We start from the raw sequence: 15,073 nt of genomic DNA on the forward strand, positions 1-15,073 counted from the left end.
TTAGCAAGCAGTGAACAGAGAGATGAGAAGTAAGAATGGCCATTACTCAGGCATGCATAATCCAAAGACAGCCAGTTAAACACTGAAAGACATATTTTTTCGGTATGTCTTTCATACATCTTTAGTATTAAAAACTCTCCAAGATGAATGTGCCTGACTCCACCTGCAGGTGGATCACAGACTTCCTGACGGACAGACAGCAGTATGTGAGGCTGGGGAAGCTCGTCTCAGATACTCGGACCACAAGCACCGGATCCCCCCAGGGCTGTGTCCTTTCACCCCTGTTACTCTCCCTGTACACAAACAGCTGCACAGCTGGTCACCTGTCTGTCAAAGTCCTGAAGTTTGCTGACGACACCACACTCATCGGCCTCATCTCTGACGGAGATGAGTCGGCCTACAGGAGTGAAATAGCCAGGCTGGTGTCATAGTGCAGCGCTAACAACCTGGAGCTTAATGCTCTGAAGACAGTGGAGATGACAGTGGACTTCAGGAAGGCCCCAGCCCCCCTCCCCCCTGTCATCCTCTGTGACTCCCCGGTGACCTCTGTGGAGTCCTTCTGCTTCCTGGGAACCATCATCAGCCAGGACCTCAAGTGGGAGCAGAACATCAGCTCCATCACTAAGAAGGTCCAGCAGAGGATGTACTTCCTGAGGCAGCTGAAGAAGTTTCACCTCCCTGAAAAGATGCTGGTAGACTTTTACACCGCCATCATCGAATCCACCCTCACGTCCTCCATCACAGTCTGGTTCGCTGCGGCCACGGCCAGAGACAAGGCCAAGCTGCAACGCGTCATCCACTCAGCAGAGAAGGTGATCGGCTGCCACCTCCCGTCTCTCCAGGAGCTGCACATCTCCAGGACCTGGAGGCGGGCAGCCAGGATTGTAGCCAACCCCTCTCATCCAGGACATAATCTCTTTCGGCCCCTCCCTTCTGGCAAGAGGCTCCGGTCCATCAGGACCAGGACCTCGCGCCACAAGAACAGCTTCTTCCCCACTGCAGCCAGCCTGCTGAACAGAACCCCAACTCCCCCAGGTGACCCCCCCTCCACCCCCCGCCCACCAAAGGACTGTCGGTGCCACTTACAGGCCCCACCATCCCAGCCCATCTGTGCTCCCACTTTAATTCACCTTACTCTACTGTATATAGTGTGTTGTTAACTTAATTTTTAACTTATTCTTAATTGCACTATACACCAAGTCAAATTCCTCGTTTTGTAAAGTGCGCTCTACTGAACCTGGCAATAAAACTTTTTCTGATTCCTGATTCTGATTCTGATTCTATTAATCATTGTTTTTTATTCATTCAAAATGCAATTAAATCAATATTTTATCTTTTTTCTTTTCCTTTTTCTTTTTTTTTTATCTCTTATATCCTTTTTTATAATCAATGTTTGAACTTCTTTTCCTTTCTATTGTCATGGTTTCAGTTTGTTGTCTTTTTTTTCGCTTTAGTTCTTGTTCTGTCTTGTTTGGTTCTGTTTCCTGTTTTATTTTGAAAGGTTTCCTGTCTTGTCATGTTTCTTGAGTTTTACTTCCTTTGGTCCCCATCTGCCCTAATCGTGTTCACCTGTGTCTTGTCTGCCCTGTCTGTATATAAGTCTTGTCTCTGCCTTCCTCCTGTGCTGGTCCATTAACTTCTGCTCATGTTGATCACGTCTTCTTGTCTGGCGTCCATGTCCCTTGCCATGCCACAGTAAGTTTTTGTTTTTAGTTTTGTCATCCTGCTCTGCAGCGCTTTTTGTTAGTTAAATAAACCCACTTGCCCTGAACCCGTTTGCCTCCCGTCTCTGCGCCTGGGTCCTACCTACTCTCGAGCCTCCCCCCCACACGACATCTATACATCCAATGAAATTAAACTACAAATCAACAAACACAACTGATAACAAATGTCTCTAAAAAATGATGTGTATATTTGCAGAACCTTAAAAACACCAAACAAATAACAAATGCTTCCCAATTAAAGCACAAAAAATGGAACACAAAATGTAAAACCCAAGTTAGAAATTGCAATTTGAAAAAGATACTTTTTTCAGCAGCTTTTCAAAATCAATCACCAATTCTACTCTTCTGTGGATGAAACAAAGAACTCCAGAACAATGAAGCCATTTCTCTAAGTCTCTCTCACCTTCAGTTTTAAACAAGGTCTGTGAAAATCCACCATACATTGGTCACATGAACTCAGAGACCTGCTAAAAGTGCACAATTGTAAAAGCTCTTTTATATAGACAACTGTTTGTTTGCTTAGAGCTCTAAATATAAAAAAAAATGCTTTTCTATCACCTAGACACAGATGGAGAACCATATCAACTGGATTAATAACAGGGTGGCATGTTTAGACAACATGAAGCTGTCCATCACATTTTTGACCTAAACATGTAAACACATCCTTGGCTCTGCGGTTAGGAAATGGTATTTGGGAATCTCTTTATACCAGGAGCCAGCCTGGCCATTGGAACATCGCCACAGTGCCCATCCAGACTGGGACAGCAACGGGGTCCACTTCAGAGCTGTGAGCTGCTGTGTTTAACTCCAGCTGTCCCAGCAAGGGAGACAACTGCAGCAACATCCACTGACCAAGCTGACAAGCCCTGGCAGAAAAGATCCCCACAAGAAAAACACTGGCTCAGGCAGGCTGGTCAAAAAAAAATAGTTTTGCCATTGTCTTGCAGCTCGCAGATCAAGTGGTTTAGTTTTCCAGTAATGTCAGTCAAGAATGCAAGTTCAGATTCACAATGTTCATATTCACCATATTCAACAGACATCTCCTCCAATAGCACCTTAAAAATCCTGTGCTGTTTTGCTTTGCAGCTGAGGTTGTTTACGATTTTCAGAATAAGAGTCATTATATGTCCAGAGCCAATCACTTCTGCACATAAGGCCTGCTGGTGAATGACGCAGCAGTAATGCAGACATTTTGGAAAGTCTGGGTCAGCTTTACAGTGAGTGATGAAACCTGTTTGTCTATTGATCATAGCAGGAGTCCCATCTGCAGTCACTGCTACCAGCTTTTCTAATGGTACCTTTTTCTGCACAAAAACTCCTTCACCGTGTTATACATTTCAACTCCTCTTGTAGTTGTCTGTTAGGGCAGATGTGTCAGGAGTTCTTCTCTTGTGGAAACCAAAAGCTATGCTGTACTGTTGCCGTCCACAGACTCATCACACTGGACGTTAACCACCTGCACTTTGCAAGATCCCGGTCCAGCTAATTGGCCAAGTTATCAGACATAGCTGACACTCATCTAGACATTGTAGTGGAAATTGAATGAGTTCTATTGTTCTCATCCTTAGGGACAGTGAAAGCAATTATCATCATTGCTTGAATTTTTTTCATGCTATATGCAAAAGTCTTTGTCCCTTAAGACAACAGATTACAGCCCCCCCCCCCCCCCCCCCCCCCCCCCAGGCTGCTGTCGTGTTAACAATAGCTTGGAGCTCCAGAATGGACAAGGAAAAACGACGAGAATGGCTCGAGCAGGGCGTTGCTCACGGGGCGGTCGCTCGTGCCATGCGGTCGCACGTGCTCGGGCCCGCTAAATGCTACTTGTAGCTTTAATTTTAAATTGTTAGGCACATGTGAATGCTTTCCTTGAAACAATACATTTGGAAGCTCTGATTATTTCCCAGCAGTAAATATTTTATATTCAACTTTGATGGGGTCAAGGCAGTTTACTGAGATACAAAGTTTCATGGTGGCAATGCTAGTGAAACTTTAGAGGTGGTTAAAGTGTAATCTGAATCAGACTGGTGAGCTGCGTTATAAATTGGCCTTGACAAAGACATTTAAAAGCATACATTTGTCTATGATCAAACCTGCAAACATGCTGCCTACAAACTGTGTAATTCGCATCTTGATTTTTTTTAATGTGGGTTTGAAAAGATCCCATTAGGTCTAAATTCAGAAGAAAATACACAACAGTTCATTTTCTCATCCTTTTAGAGTTCATGGTTGAGCAGCTCTGTTCCACACTATGTACTGTGTAGCTTCTGTACTTGCAATAGATAGACGGTGCACAAACAATAGCCTTTCAGAGAAGGAAAGTCCTCTCTTTTCTCGACTCAAGAGACCATGTGTTCTGCCTACATGTGGAGGTAAAATGATGGGATGTCATGGAGACTTCTAACATGTCTGTGCCATATTTCCTTCAGAATGATCATGTCTCCAAAGATTTGGCATCTTTCCAGATAGGATGTTAAAACTAAAACTCTTTGAGATTGACAGCTCGCATCCCCTCTCTTCCTCCAGACATTTTTATGTCTGCACTGGGATCAGACTCTCTCCGGTCTTGTATTAGACTGGAAAATCAAGCAATAACAGAACACTGAGAGTGAAGCAAGACACAAACCAAACTGTAAATCTTAAGCTCATTTTTATTTAGCTCATTTTCCATCTCTGTCTTGATTTATCATTGCTGTCCTGCTATGACATCCTTGGCTCTGTTCTGGAGCAACACTCTGCTATACAGATATGAGTTACGACCTATTGGGTGTTGGGTTCTCTTTGACTCCTTTGTAACAGCCCAGAACTACATCTATAATGCTGGGCTTCATTATTTGGACCCTATTTAAAGGATTTACAGTACATAGAAAATAATGTTGCTTACCATTTGCATGACATTTAAAATTGTAGCAATAGCCAAGTCTCCCTAATGAATTTTCACGATAAAAACGTATCAAATACGGAAGAAGTCTATGTTGATGTATTTAAAAGGCACTCGTGATCCAACTCCAGGGTCAAAGTTAAGAATTCCAAGATGAAAAGACCTTTTTTTTATTTTTTATTGCCAATACAATCTGGATCAATATTCTCTGATTTTTTATATAATCTTGTTCTTGAACTTACTTCGTTGGCTCATTTAGTATGAGCTCTTTACCATGGTTGACATATTTTGTAAAATTAAGTTTCGTCTATAAACACTGGCTAAGTTTCTTTTGACAAAATTAGAGATTTTTTTTCTTTTGTGGGTCAGCCAAAAGACACTTTCCTATTAATTTTTATGTTTATGTGGTGGATTGAAAAAATAAAGCAGAGAAAAGGCTGTCTTCAAAAAAGTAGTATTTCTGCAGTGTGCATAATGTTGCGCTGCTGACTTTTTTTGAAAAGTATCTAGATCTTAAGAATTATCTTCCAAAATATTCAAAGCACTCAAGCTTGCAAGTCTGAAGTGGAGGGCGAGATAGAATGTTGATAGAATTTTACTATATGCTGTGAAGAAATAGTTAAAAGCGAATAGATCTTATTTTACCAGTCTAAAATCTGTACCTCTCATTTGATTTAGTGAAGTTGTGTGCAACTTAAAAAGGCTTTTCATACTATTGTCATCAACTCTTATTTTTAAGTGGAAAAACGTTGAAATTAGTTACCAAGAAACAATAAATGCGACCTTAAAGTAAGAACCTTCTTTGAGCAGAGAAATGTCAAAAACACTGTTAGGAGTGAAATGCTGCTTCTTACCCTGACAGCTTGGTTTGGCTCTATCCCATTCTGGTCTCTTGCTGTTGCCCATGACACATGTCAGGGTGGAGTAGCCCTGCAGCAGGTAGCCAGCTTCACAATGAAATGTAACCATAGAGCCCAGCTTGTAGTCTGTACCCATTCTAGTGCCGTTCATCACATTCCCTGGATCAAAACAGGCCTCCCGAAGTTTTGCTGAAAGCAAAAATTTGTAAGAGTTTTGTAGTAGTTGCCTTGGATCAAAGGAGTTCCTAAATGTGCAAAAAAGTAAATCTAAAATAAAGAAAATACAGATCGCTAGGACACGACGTAAAAATATATACTTGTAAAAAAACAGATTATTGTTAAGTTCTACAAAAAGCAGGGAAAACAATGATGGTAATTACTTCAAAATTTGCATTAAAAGTAAAAGAAAATCTGCTTTATTTTTATCTTAGAGCAAAATAACAGTCCTAAACAAAAACATGTTGCAATGCAAATACAATTCCCAGTTTGCACTGGCATTACAATACCTTTGTACTCCAGATGAAAGCCAGTATAGCTCACAGAGCCATCACTGCGAAATGCCAAGTACATAAAGTTGGAAGTGCTTTCAATCTTCTCTGGAAGTTTACTGTCTTGGAAACTGCCAATCAGATGAGTGCTGCTGTCTGGTCCATCATAAATGTACAAGAAATCATAGTTGGGCTCAATGCTGAAGCTGCAGTAAGAGAAAGAAGCAAAAAATAAAATAAACGATAAAACTGTGCATTATTTTGCCAAGTCTTAATCATCAGATTGCACAGTTAGTATGGGATTTACAATGCATTATGATTCCACAATGACATTGTGCATTACAATGCAAAAGGCAAATCATGCCGAGAGATTTGTTTTGTGTTCCCAAACAGTCAACTCTCCTATCCTCTACCCCAAGAGGTGAGAGAAGATTAAATTGTTATGACACTACGTTGACAAAATCTTCCCAGACGGCGACAGTGATGCAGTGTATAAAGATGCTTTCATATTGTTGAGTTGTATATCAAATCACATGCTACACCAAGAGGGAGAGGAGCATTTGTTTTCAAAATAATGAGCACAGTTTATGACAAAAATGTAAATAGCTCCGAGATAATTGCATTTGAGTTGGAGCAAAGCAGCTCCAATTTAAAATCGTAATTCCATCCTTTCATTTGACATTCCCAAGAGAAAAAGCAGCAGTGTGTTAATTCTATTAAATGTTTGTTTTGAGGAAAAAGTAAAAAAAAAAAAAAAAAGAAATAAAATACTCTGGTGACTTTTTATTTCCCTTTTTAACTATGAGAATGTTCAAACTGTGAGGGAGTTGAGAAATAATGTACCTTTGGCCCTCTGCAGCTCATCATAAAATCATTTTGCACAAAAGGTAATAGAAGCATCACCATAAAAGCCGCCCCAAGCTGCATCTGTGTATTTGCTGCGGCTAAATGCTTTGATTGCAATTATTTATTTCTGGCTGCCATTCGGCGCAGGGAAAAAAAATCTGCACTGAAATCATAATTTTGCCATGAAATATTCACCAAGAAATCCTCTTTGGGCAAAATGGCTGCAGTGTTTACTTCAATTCTTGCAGAGAAACTGCTGCTTCCCCGCTATCTCCAAGCACACCTGGACTCAAACTCAAACCCTCCGTCACACACATGGTCAGCTTTGCTCTGTAATATGATGTTATAGTTTGTTCCATCGCAGAAAACAAGCAATTCCATGGTACACCCTGAGCTCCTATGCATCCACTGAGAACTGAGTCCATTCTGTTTCAGGCAGGCTACAAACAAACCGTAGGTTTACGGAGAGCTTCATCCTGTAAGCCACTGGACCTTGTGCCTCGGGGACAAAATGTTTCCTTTCTTCTACATCAAAGCTTTTTTTTTCCTCCCCATCAATCGGGCTGCTTTTTGGCAGTAAAAAATCCCAAACTTCCAGCATATTTTTTTTAGATACTTGACTAAAAACAAATCAAGGTGGGTGATTTCGTCACATTTAGTGGAACAAACTGTAATAAGCAACCAACCGTCCCCTAATAATCGAAGGTTACAATACAGGGATCTGCAATTTTAAACACTAAAAGAGCCATTTGGGCCAGTTTCTGACACAACAAGAGCTGAGAGAACTGCAAAGCCCCACTTACACATTTATGAAATCATTAATATATTTGCCATTAAGCAATTAATTTATGACATGTAGCGTTTATCTTTGAAATACCTGAATGTGTAAGATTTTTCAGTTTAAAATAATTTGAACTTCTTCTTCTACTTATGACAGTAGGACATTTGAGTTCCTTTCAAAATAAAATACATCCTGCGTCAAATAATGCAGCAGAAGAAAAAATGCTGGAAAGTCAAGTCAAACATGGAATTTTCCATCATTATGACTTTGCCACACTATACTATTTTTCTCCTTTTAGTTTTGAATATAAACATGACAACACTGGTAAGGACTCGTTTTTTTTTGTCTATACATGTAGGTGTAATCCTTTACTTTACAGACTTTACTTTTAAACAGCAACACTAGTGTTGTAGAGCAGAAGATAAGAACATATGCTTTAGGCTTATTCTAATAACAAATCTATCTGACAGTAGATGATTACAGTAGATTTTGATCACTTTTACTATAATTTTTCTTTGCTTTCTGGCATGTTAAACATCTAAACATAAATGACAAAACTTAATAAACCTAAACAGATTAATCAAAACTAAAGCCCCATTATTTATTCTTACTGTTAGCATTTTATTTTCAAAGCTAAAGAGCCACAATGGAGGGATAAAGGAGCCTTCGTATGTGGCTTCAGAAGGAATATTTATTGTCTTTACTAGAAAGAAAAAGAAGACTTTATTTTTCCCTCAATTTTCCCTTAAACATTTCAAATTTGATGTTACCTGATGAAAGCCAAAGAAATGACGTAATCAGAGTGAACAGCGATTAGCCAGTCGCAGTCTTTGCTGTGTGGGTAGGGGTGTGGGTAGTTGGGAGAAAGGATGAATCCAGAAGATCCAGTCACATTCCCACCGCATGGAGCTTGGTAGATAAGAAGAGGAAAGAGGAAGAATTAAAAGATGTAAGTTTGCTGCTCCAAAGCCCTTTCGTTAAACTCAGTTTAGTATTTAGAAATAAAAGTGATGAGCAGGTCATTATGTATAAATTACTAAAATATTGAACATTTGGTAAAATGCTTTATCAAAACTTGCTGTAGCAGCAGCAAGTAAAAACAGAGGAAAACATCCTTATACATCTGGGTGGTGGATGTTGATGTGTTTTTTTCTCTTTCATACACAAAGAAGTGTTGCTTATGAAGCTAAAAATATACAATAATCCAAACACATTATTCAAAAAACAACAGAAATATCCGCCTCAGAAGTGTGTCACTGTCTCTTCATGTTTTTTGTTGTTGTTTTTATGTCAAGTGTTGGACTGGCTTTCATGCTATCCCCAGTATACTCATGGCTCATACCTGAATATGAAGTCCAGCTATAAAAACAATATAATTGTCAGTTCATAAAATTGTAATGCTTTTATGCTTATGTGCCTTTTACTGACATCATTTGGTGGGTCGGGGCATCAAAAGGAACTGCACAGAATTTTACCGCCTCCCAAATGACTCTGCTTGTCTTTTGTTGAGCTTGATGAATAAAGCAAACAGCTGCTATGTGTAATGACAATGAGTTTGAAACCAAAGGAAAACTGTCTGTTATATTGTGTTTTAACACTTTCGTTGCACACTGAATTTTACATGCAGTCTTGTCGCACTGCTCTGTGTGAGATTGTCACAGAAACCAAAGGACCTGCCAACAATTTTTTTCTTTTCTTTTTCTGACTGAAGTAAATAACTGCAGACATTTTTGGGACAGCAAAGTATACATCACTTCTTTAAAATGACATAACGAAAACATATAAAACTGTTTTTGTTCTAAAGGTTCAAATATATATTATTTGCTGATGACAAAATATTTTTTAATGTAATTTATAATATATGTTCTTAGCAGAACTGAAAATAATGAATGATGTAAATAAATCATCACTAAACCACAAAATAAATTCATATTTTGCAACAAACACACAAATCAGAATATTTCATTTGAAGTAGATGGCATTAATATTGACAGAGTAAAGGAATTTAAATTTGTGGGTGTCATCATTGATGAGGGTTTTTCTTGGAAATTCCATTTGCTTTTTTATTGTATACCTTCTTGATTGTTCCATATCTAAATTACAGGGGAAACACATGTAAAACATATTTAAGTTCAATTTTTCTTCAATTCTGTCTTCAATTCTTCAAAACAATACACTAAGAATTATCTCTGGCAGTAATTACAGAGATTTATCCGACCAGTTATTCAGTAAAAATTTAAAAATATTAAATTCAAAGATTTACTTGATCAAACTATTTATTGTTTAAAAGGATGTGAGATTTTATCACTGCAAATTATCTGAACAAAAACAAATGAAAGATGCGTTTCAATTCAAGGAATCAAGATAAATAACAATCTAAAACAATCAATTATAGAAACCAAATTATAAATCACTTTCAAAAACTTGTTAAAAAAGAACAATCAGTGAACCTTGTGGCTTAATTCCAGGTACCTAAGTTTAGAAATAAGATCCGAATTTGCCAGTTTCAGTGTTATTTGATGTAAACCACACGCATACATATATTGCAGATATGTATGTTTAGACATGGTTCCTGTTCTGTCATTTTTAATTCCCCTCTTTTTTTCTCTTTCCTTCTATGTAAACAGGGCAGAAAAACACATGTTCTTCTTTCTGTTCCTTTTTGTTTCCCCGGTATAAGTAATTGTGCAAGATCTTTTTTTTGTTTGTTTTATGGAAATGAATTGAAATAAATGAAAAAGAAAACTAAAGTGCTTTCAGTTTCAAAACTGAGTAAAGTTTAGATAAATATGAGAAGTCTTCATTTGTTTCACCGAGCACTGAGGGGAGAACTAGAATCCAGGCAGCAGCTAGTTAACACCCCCCACCCCCTCCTTCACCATTTCTATCTCACCGATCCCTTACACTTCCTTCCCCCATTTTCCCCTCTCTATCGCCTTCACACATCCATCCCTCCCTGTCCAACTCACACTATCTCCCTCTTTCTTACCGATGCAGCTTGAAGGGCTAGGTTGCCAGTAGTATCTATTTTCCACCTGGATGCAGGTGATCTTGCTCTCTCCCTGCAATTCATAACCTGGATCACAAGAGAAGGTCACCGAGTCGCCGGGCTCCCGCCCTTCCCCGTTGCGACTGCCATTCATGGGGATGCCTGGATCCCTGCAGGCTGTCGCCAATGAACCTAAAGGGCAAACATACACATGTGACTCAAACATACATCAGGTAGCAGATGCACACATGGACAGAAAATCAATGAGAGCAAGAAGGAACACGCACGCAAGGTTTACACATCACTGTGGGCAGCTGCTAAAATGAAACTGTAGCTTAAAGTGAGCAGATTACTGACTGATGTCAGTCGAAACTGCCATTTCCACTAATCTATTTTTCTAAACCACAGCTGTGAAGCAGCTCTGGGCTTTTGAGAGCAGTCTGGTAATATCGGATGAATCCTTTAATGATTCTATTTGGGCATTCTACTTTCTACACTGTGTTTTGTTTTGACAACTGGAGATCAGCTCAGTTTAGTTAAATGTTTGTGTTGTTGTCCTTTTTTTATTCTAAAAACATGAAAACATTGTAATAAATTCTAAGAAAAAAACACAGCAAAGCTGATCTCTAGACACAGGCCAGCTCCACTGTTGGTTGTACAGAGACATTGGGGTGTTATGTCCCCACACACAGAAAGATGTTCTGTGACAGGTCTCCCAGCCAAGACTTGAACCGGGGTTTTCTTGATCGGTGCGTTATGACGTAATCACGTCTCTTCACTTATAAGTTTTGACACTAAGGTTTCATTAACTCAAAATGCTTTAGTCCAATAAAGATATAACTGAGGTCAAAGTTGAAATTTTTATTTCTTTAGTTAATTTTAATTTGGCGGGTCAGTCATGACATTTGTCAAGCCCATATCTGACCTTGTCTTGTCATGACCTTTGACATGACTCACAGATTAATCAAAATTTAGAGGAAGGCGGTAGAATTAGTTGGTTCATTGTAAAACAAACAATAGTAACTTTTGCTCCAAAAAAAGAAAGATCTGATTTCTATGCAGGTAAGGAAAGCAAATATAAGTTGGTTCCACCCTTTATGTTAATATAAAATTGTCGCAAACAAACAATTTTGACCTGCTTGCATTTGCACAAACTTGTGTCTTTTTATTTACCATGCAAGGACAAAGCAGTTTATAGTCGGCTAAATAATTGGATTTCACATCTTTCAGTTCTGGGAACCAGTAACCGTGGGCAAAAAGAGTGTCTAAGTACAGTATGAATTTATAAAATCAATTTCGTTTTGCAGAGCACAGAATTCTGATTCATTGATTTTTGCATTAGGCTGCTATGTGTGGATGCAAAATTGAAAGCATTAACAAAGCCATTACATGGCATATGGAGTGTTTTCTTTTTCCACTTGCTTCCAGGTGCTTTAGCTGTTAAACTACTTATCACAAAACACATGGAGCGCATCAGCATTAGAGCTGCAGACAGAGAAGGGTTAAGCGCAGTGGACTGTGACATAGCAGGAGCTTTAACTGCAAAGCAAGACAAGACGAACAGTCATAGGACACACTGGGAGACAAGATAAGAAGCCTCCTACATGCTATTTTCTCATGTTACAAGAATATGTGATCCAAGTATAAAGCTACTGAAAAGTAAAATAAAAAAGAGCCTGGTCTTAAAATGTTTTATAACATCACATTGTTCGGGAAAAACTCTGAGAAAACAAGCAGGAATGAATAGTTACTTGAGAAATCGATGGCAAAACCAGACTTGGTGATGTAGAAGTCAGTCTCAAACTGAATGGTGACAATGTTGAGAGTGGAGTGGATCCCTTCAGGCAGCAGTGAGCCGCTGACCTCCTTCAAAGACATTTCATTCTCAGGAGGCCCATCCCAGACCTTCAAGATGTCGTGGGATGCTTCTGTGTCGAATGCAAGAAACTGAAGACTGAAAGAGAGGACGACAAAAGATTTTTTTTTTTTAAATGCAGCAAAACAAAAGAGGAACAAAAATGGAAAAAGAATACCACTTTGCAAAATAAAAATAAAAATTAATTGCTGCTTTGTCAGCTGTTTATTTAAATGTAATTTGGTAAATTAAAAATAAGAACGGACTTCAGGCAAGAAAAAATGAATATAAAAAAAATTTCTAATAGGGGCTGAATAAAGAAAGATGAAAATACAACATCAGGGAAATAAATCAAATAAAATACGTCTAAATAGTTATCAGTATTTTAATGTTGCCTAAAAACCAAGCATAATTCTTGAAAAATTATATAATGTTTAGCTATATTCTGGCTAGAAAATATGATGGTCTATAGCTTCTTTCTCCATGTGTTTTTCTACATGGTTTTTATTTTTTGGGTTTGAGATAGGGTCTTTTCTTTGGATTTCTTTCTGTTTTTTTGAGCCCCATTTTCCTTGAAGTCTTGGTAACATGTCATCAAACTGTCATTTTTGCTGTACCTGTTCCTGGTACCTTATTTACTCACCAGCATCCCCTCACTCCATTATCCTTTGAGTATTTTCTCCTGCCTTTCTACCATTTTCTGCAGCATCTTTGTCTGTTTGTCCCTACGCCTTTTTTGACTACCTGACACTGCAACACTTTTAGGATTTTTTTCTTCATTTAGTGTCCTTCTCCATGTGTAGGCCTGTGCTGTGCCCATTTTTTAAACATGAAATGTGACACAAATGGGTGATGTTTTACAATGACAAAAGCTTTCAACGTAAAGGGACAAAATACTTTCTTGTCCCAGGAACATTGCTCTGGGTGCTATCACTCTCCCTCCTCCGATTTTTGTTAATGGAGCTGCCGCTGGCTTTTTTTGTCCAGTGACATCTTTTTATAGAGGGTTCATCATGTTTAAAGTTTCACATGCACTTCCCGTTCCTCAACATACCACTTTTTAGAACATAGTGAATTGAGGCTGTGCTTATAACGTGATCCAAAGCAGCTAATAGTTTAATAAGGCCAAAGTCGTTAGTTTTATCAAAAGTCTTGAGAGAATTTGTTTTATGCGCTCAAGCTGGAAATGTGATTTATGTATCATTTTCATTATCATTGTGATTTATGTATCATTGCTAATTGTGAAGTAATGTTTGTTTTATGAAACGCAGGTTTGGAGTTCAGGGGCGTTTAGTGAGAGAAACTGATAAAAGTTGATTTGAGCTGATTTTTATTTTATCTTAAAAGCTTTTTAACTTCTTGTAATAAATATACCATGAGAACGATTTTTTTCTTCTCTGTCACTTTCATTTTCCTTTGAGGTCAACGCTGGTGAAGTTGAACACAAATTATGTTTTAATTTGTGCTAAACGTTCATAAACTCTCGGATGTCCTGATGAAACTGTACTGGCACATATCTATGTATATGTATGTCTGTTTGTTTATTACCTTCTAATGATTCTTACCTCCCTACTGTCAAATGGCTTTATGCACATAGCAAATATGTTTATATTATTGCACATATTAGTTTTTCACAGAACAGACATGTTTATATTGTGTCATATTGTTATGATATGATGGATATGATGACAGCTTCAATATCATTGTACGATGGTGAGGATAAAGGTATAGCTTATCACATCTAATCTAACTGAGAAATGGTTTCAAACATTTTATGCATAAATGATTAATAACCGAGACAGGATTTTTTTTTTAAATGTTTTATGTCTAGATACATATGTATTTGAAGTTATAATGTAGCCCATACCACTTATTTTGATGTATGCAAGAGTGAGCATCATCAGCTGGACTTACCTGACAATGTTGCCAGGGGTGACCTCAATGGTCCAGGTGCATCTTAGGTTATTGTCGTAGGGGAAGGGATACCCAGGGGAAAGGATTCGGCCTGTAGACTCACCCTTAAAACTGCCACCACATTCCGCTGAAGGAACACGCAAACATTTGCATATCATGAATGAAAACCTCTAGCTCAATATTACAGACATAAATTCCAGAGCAAAGGTGCATCAGCTAAAGCTGAAGTCATACACATGGTCGTTGTAGGTCCGGAGGCTACAGTGCCCAACAATGGGCTCATCTCTGACCAGAGATGCAAAACATGTTTTGTCTCTAAGCGCGTGTCTTAACGAGGCCATTAATTAACTACATAAAGATTATGTCCAGAACTATTGGGAGAATATGGCTTCAAATGTTAATGACTAAAGCAGTATCTTATCATCTCATCTACACCAAGATGTCTTCTCCCTTATCACCTTGCCATCTAAATTACAGAATAGAGGGCACTTAATTAATAGGAAAACTGTATTACATAGCAACAGTGCTAGGGCCATAATCAGTATCATAACACTTGGCGATTATTAAAGCACTCAGAAGGAGAGTTGGATGCGGCCCTGGAGAAAGAGCCAGAAACATAATTTGGAATTCCACTCGAAGGGTCTTGGGACTCGTTTACTGTTGATTATTCATTGATCCTGTGGTCTTTACAGTAAATCAATCCTAGGATTTTCGAAATCATTGTAATAATAATCATTA

At 38.4% G+C, this 15,073-nt stretch overlaps 1 protein-coding gene across 1 annotated transcript in view; it reads right to left on the bottom strand.

The window, feature by feature from the left end:
• LOC101167820 (CUB and sushi domain-containing protein 3) overlaps positions 1-15,073 on the bottom strand; it is a gene marked incomplete in the record, with an annotated part of 253,195 nt that overhangs the window by 126,213 nt on the left and 111,909 nt on the right. The window contains 6 exon segments of the mRNA XM_023964007.1: positions 5,457-5,651; positions 5,969-6,156; positions 8,348-8,486; positions 10,567-10,758; positions 12,318-12,520; positions 14,336-14,462. Of these exon segments, the coding sequence (XP_023819775.1) occupies positions 5,457-5,651; positions 5,969-6,156; positions 8,348-8,486; positions 10,567-10,758; positions 12,318-12,520; positions 14,336-14,462 (1,044 nt within the window).

The sequence above is a fragment of the Oryzias latipes genome, chromosome 16 (assembly GCF_002234675.1).
Source record: "Oryzias latipes chromosome 16, ASM223467v1".
Lineage (NCBI taxonomy): Eukaryota > Metazoa > Chordata > Actinopteri > Beloniformes > Adrianichthyidae > Oryzias > Oryzias latipes.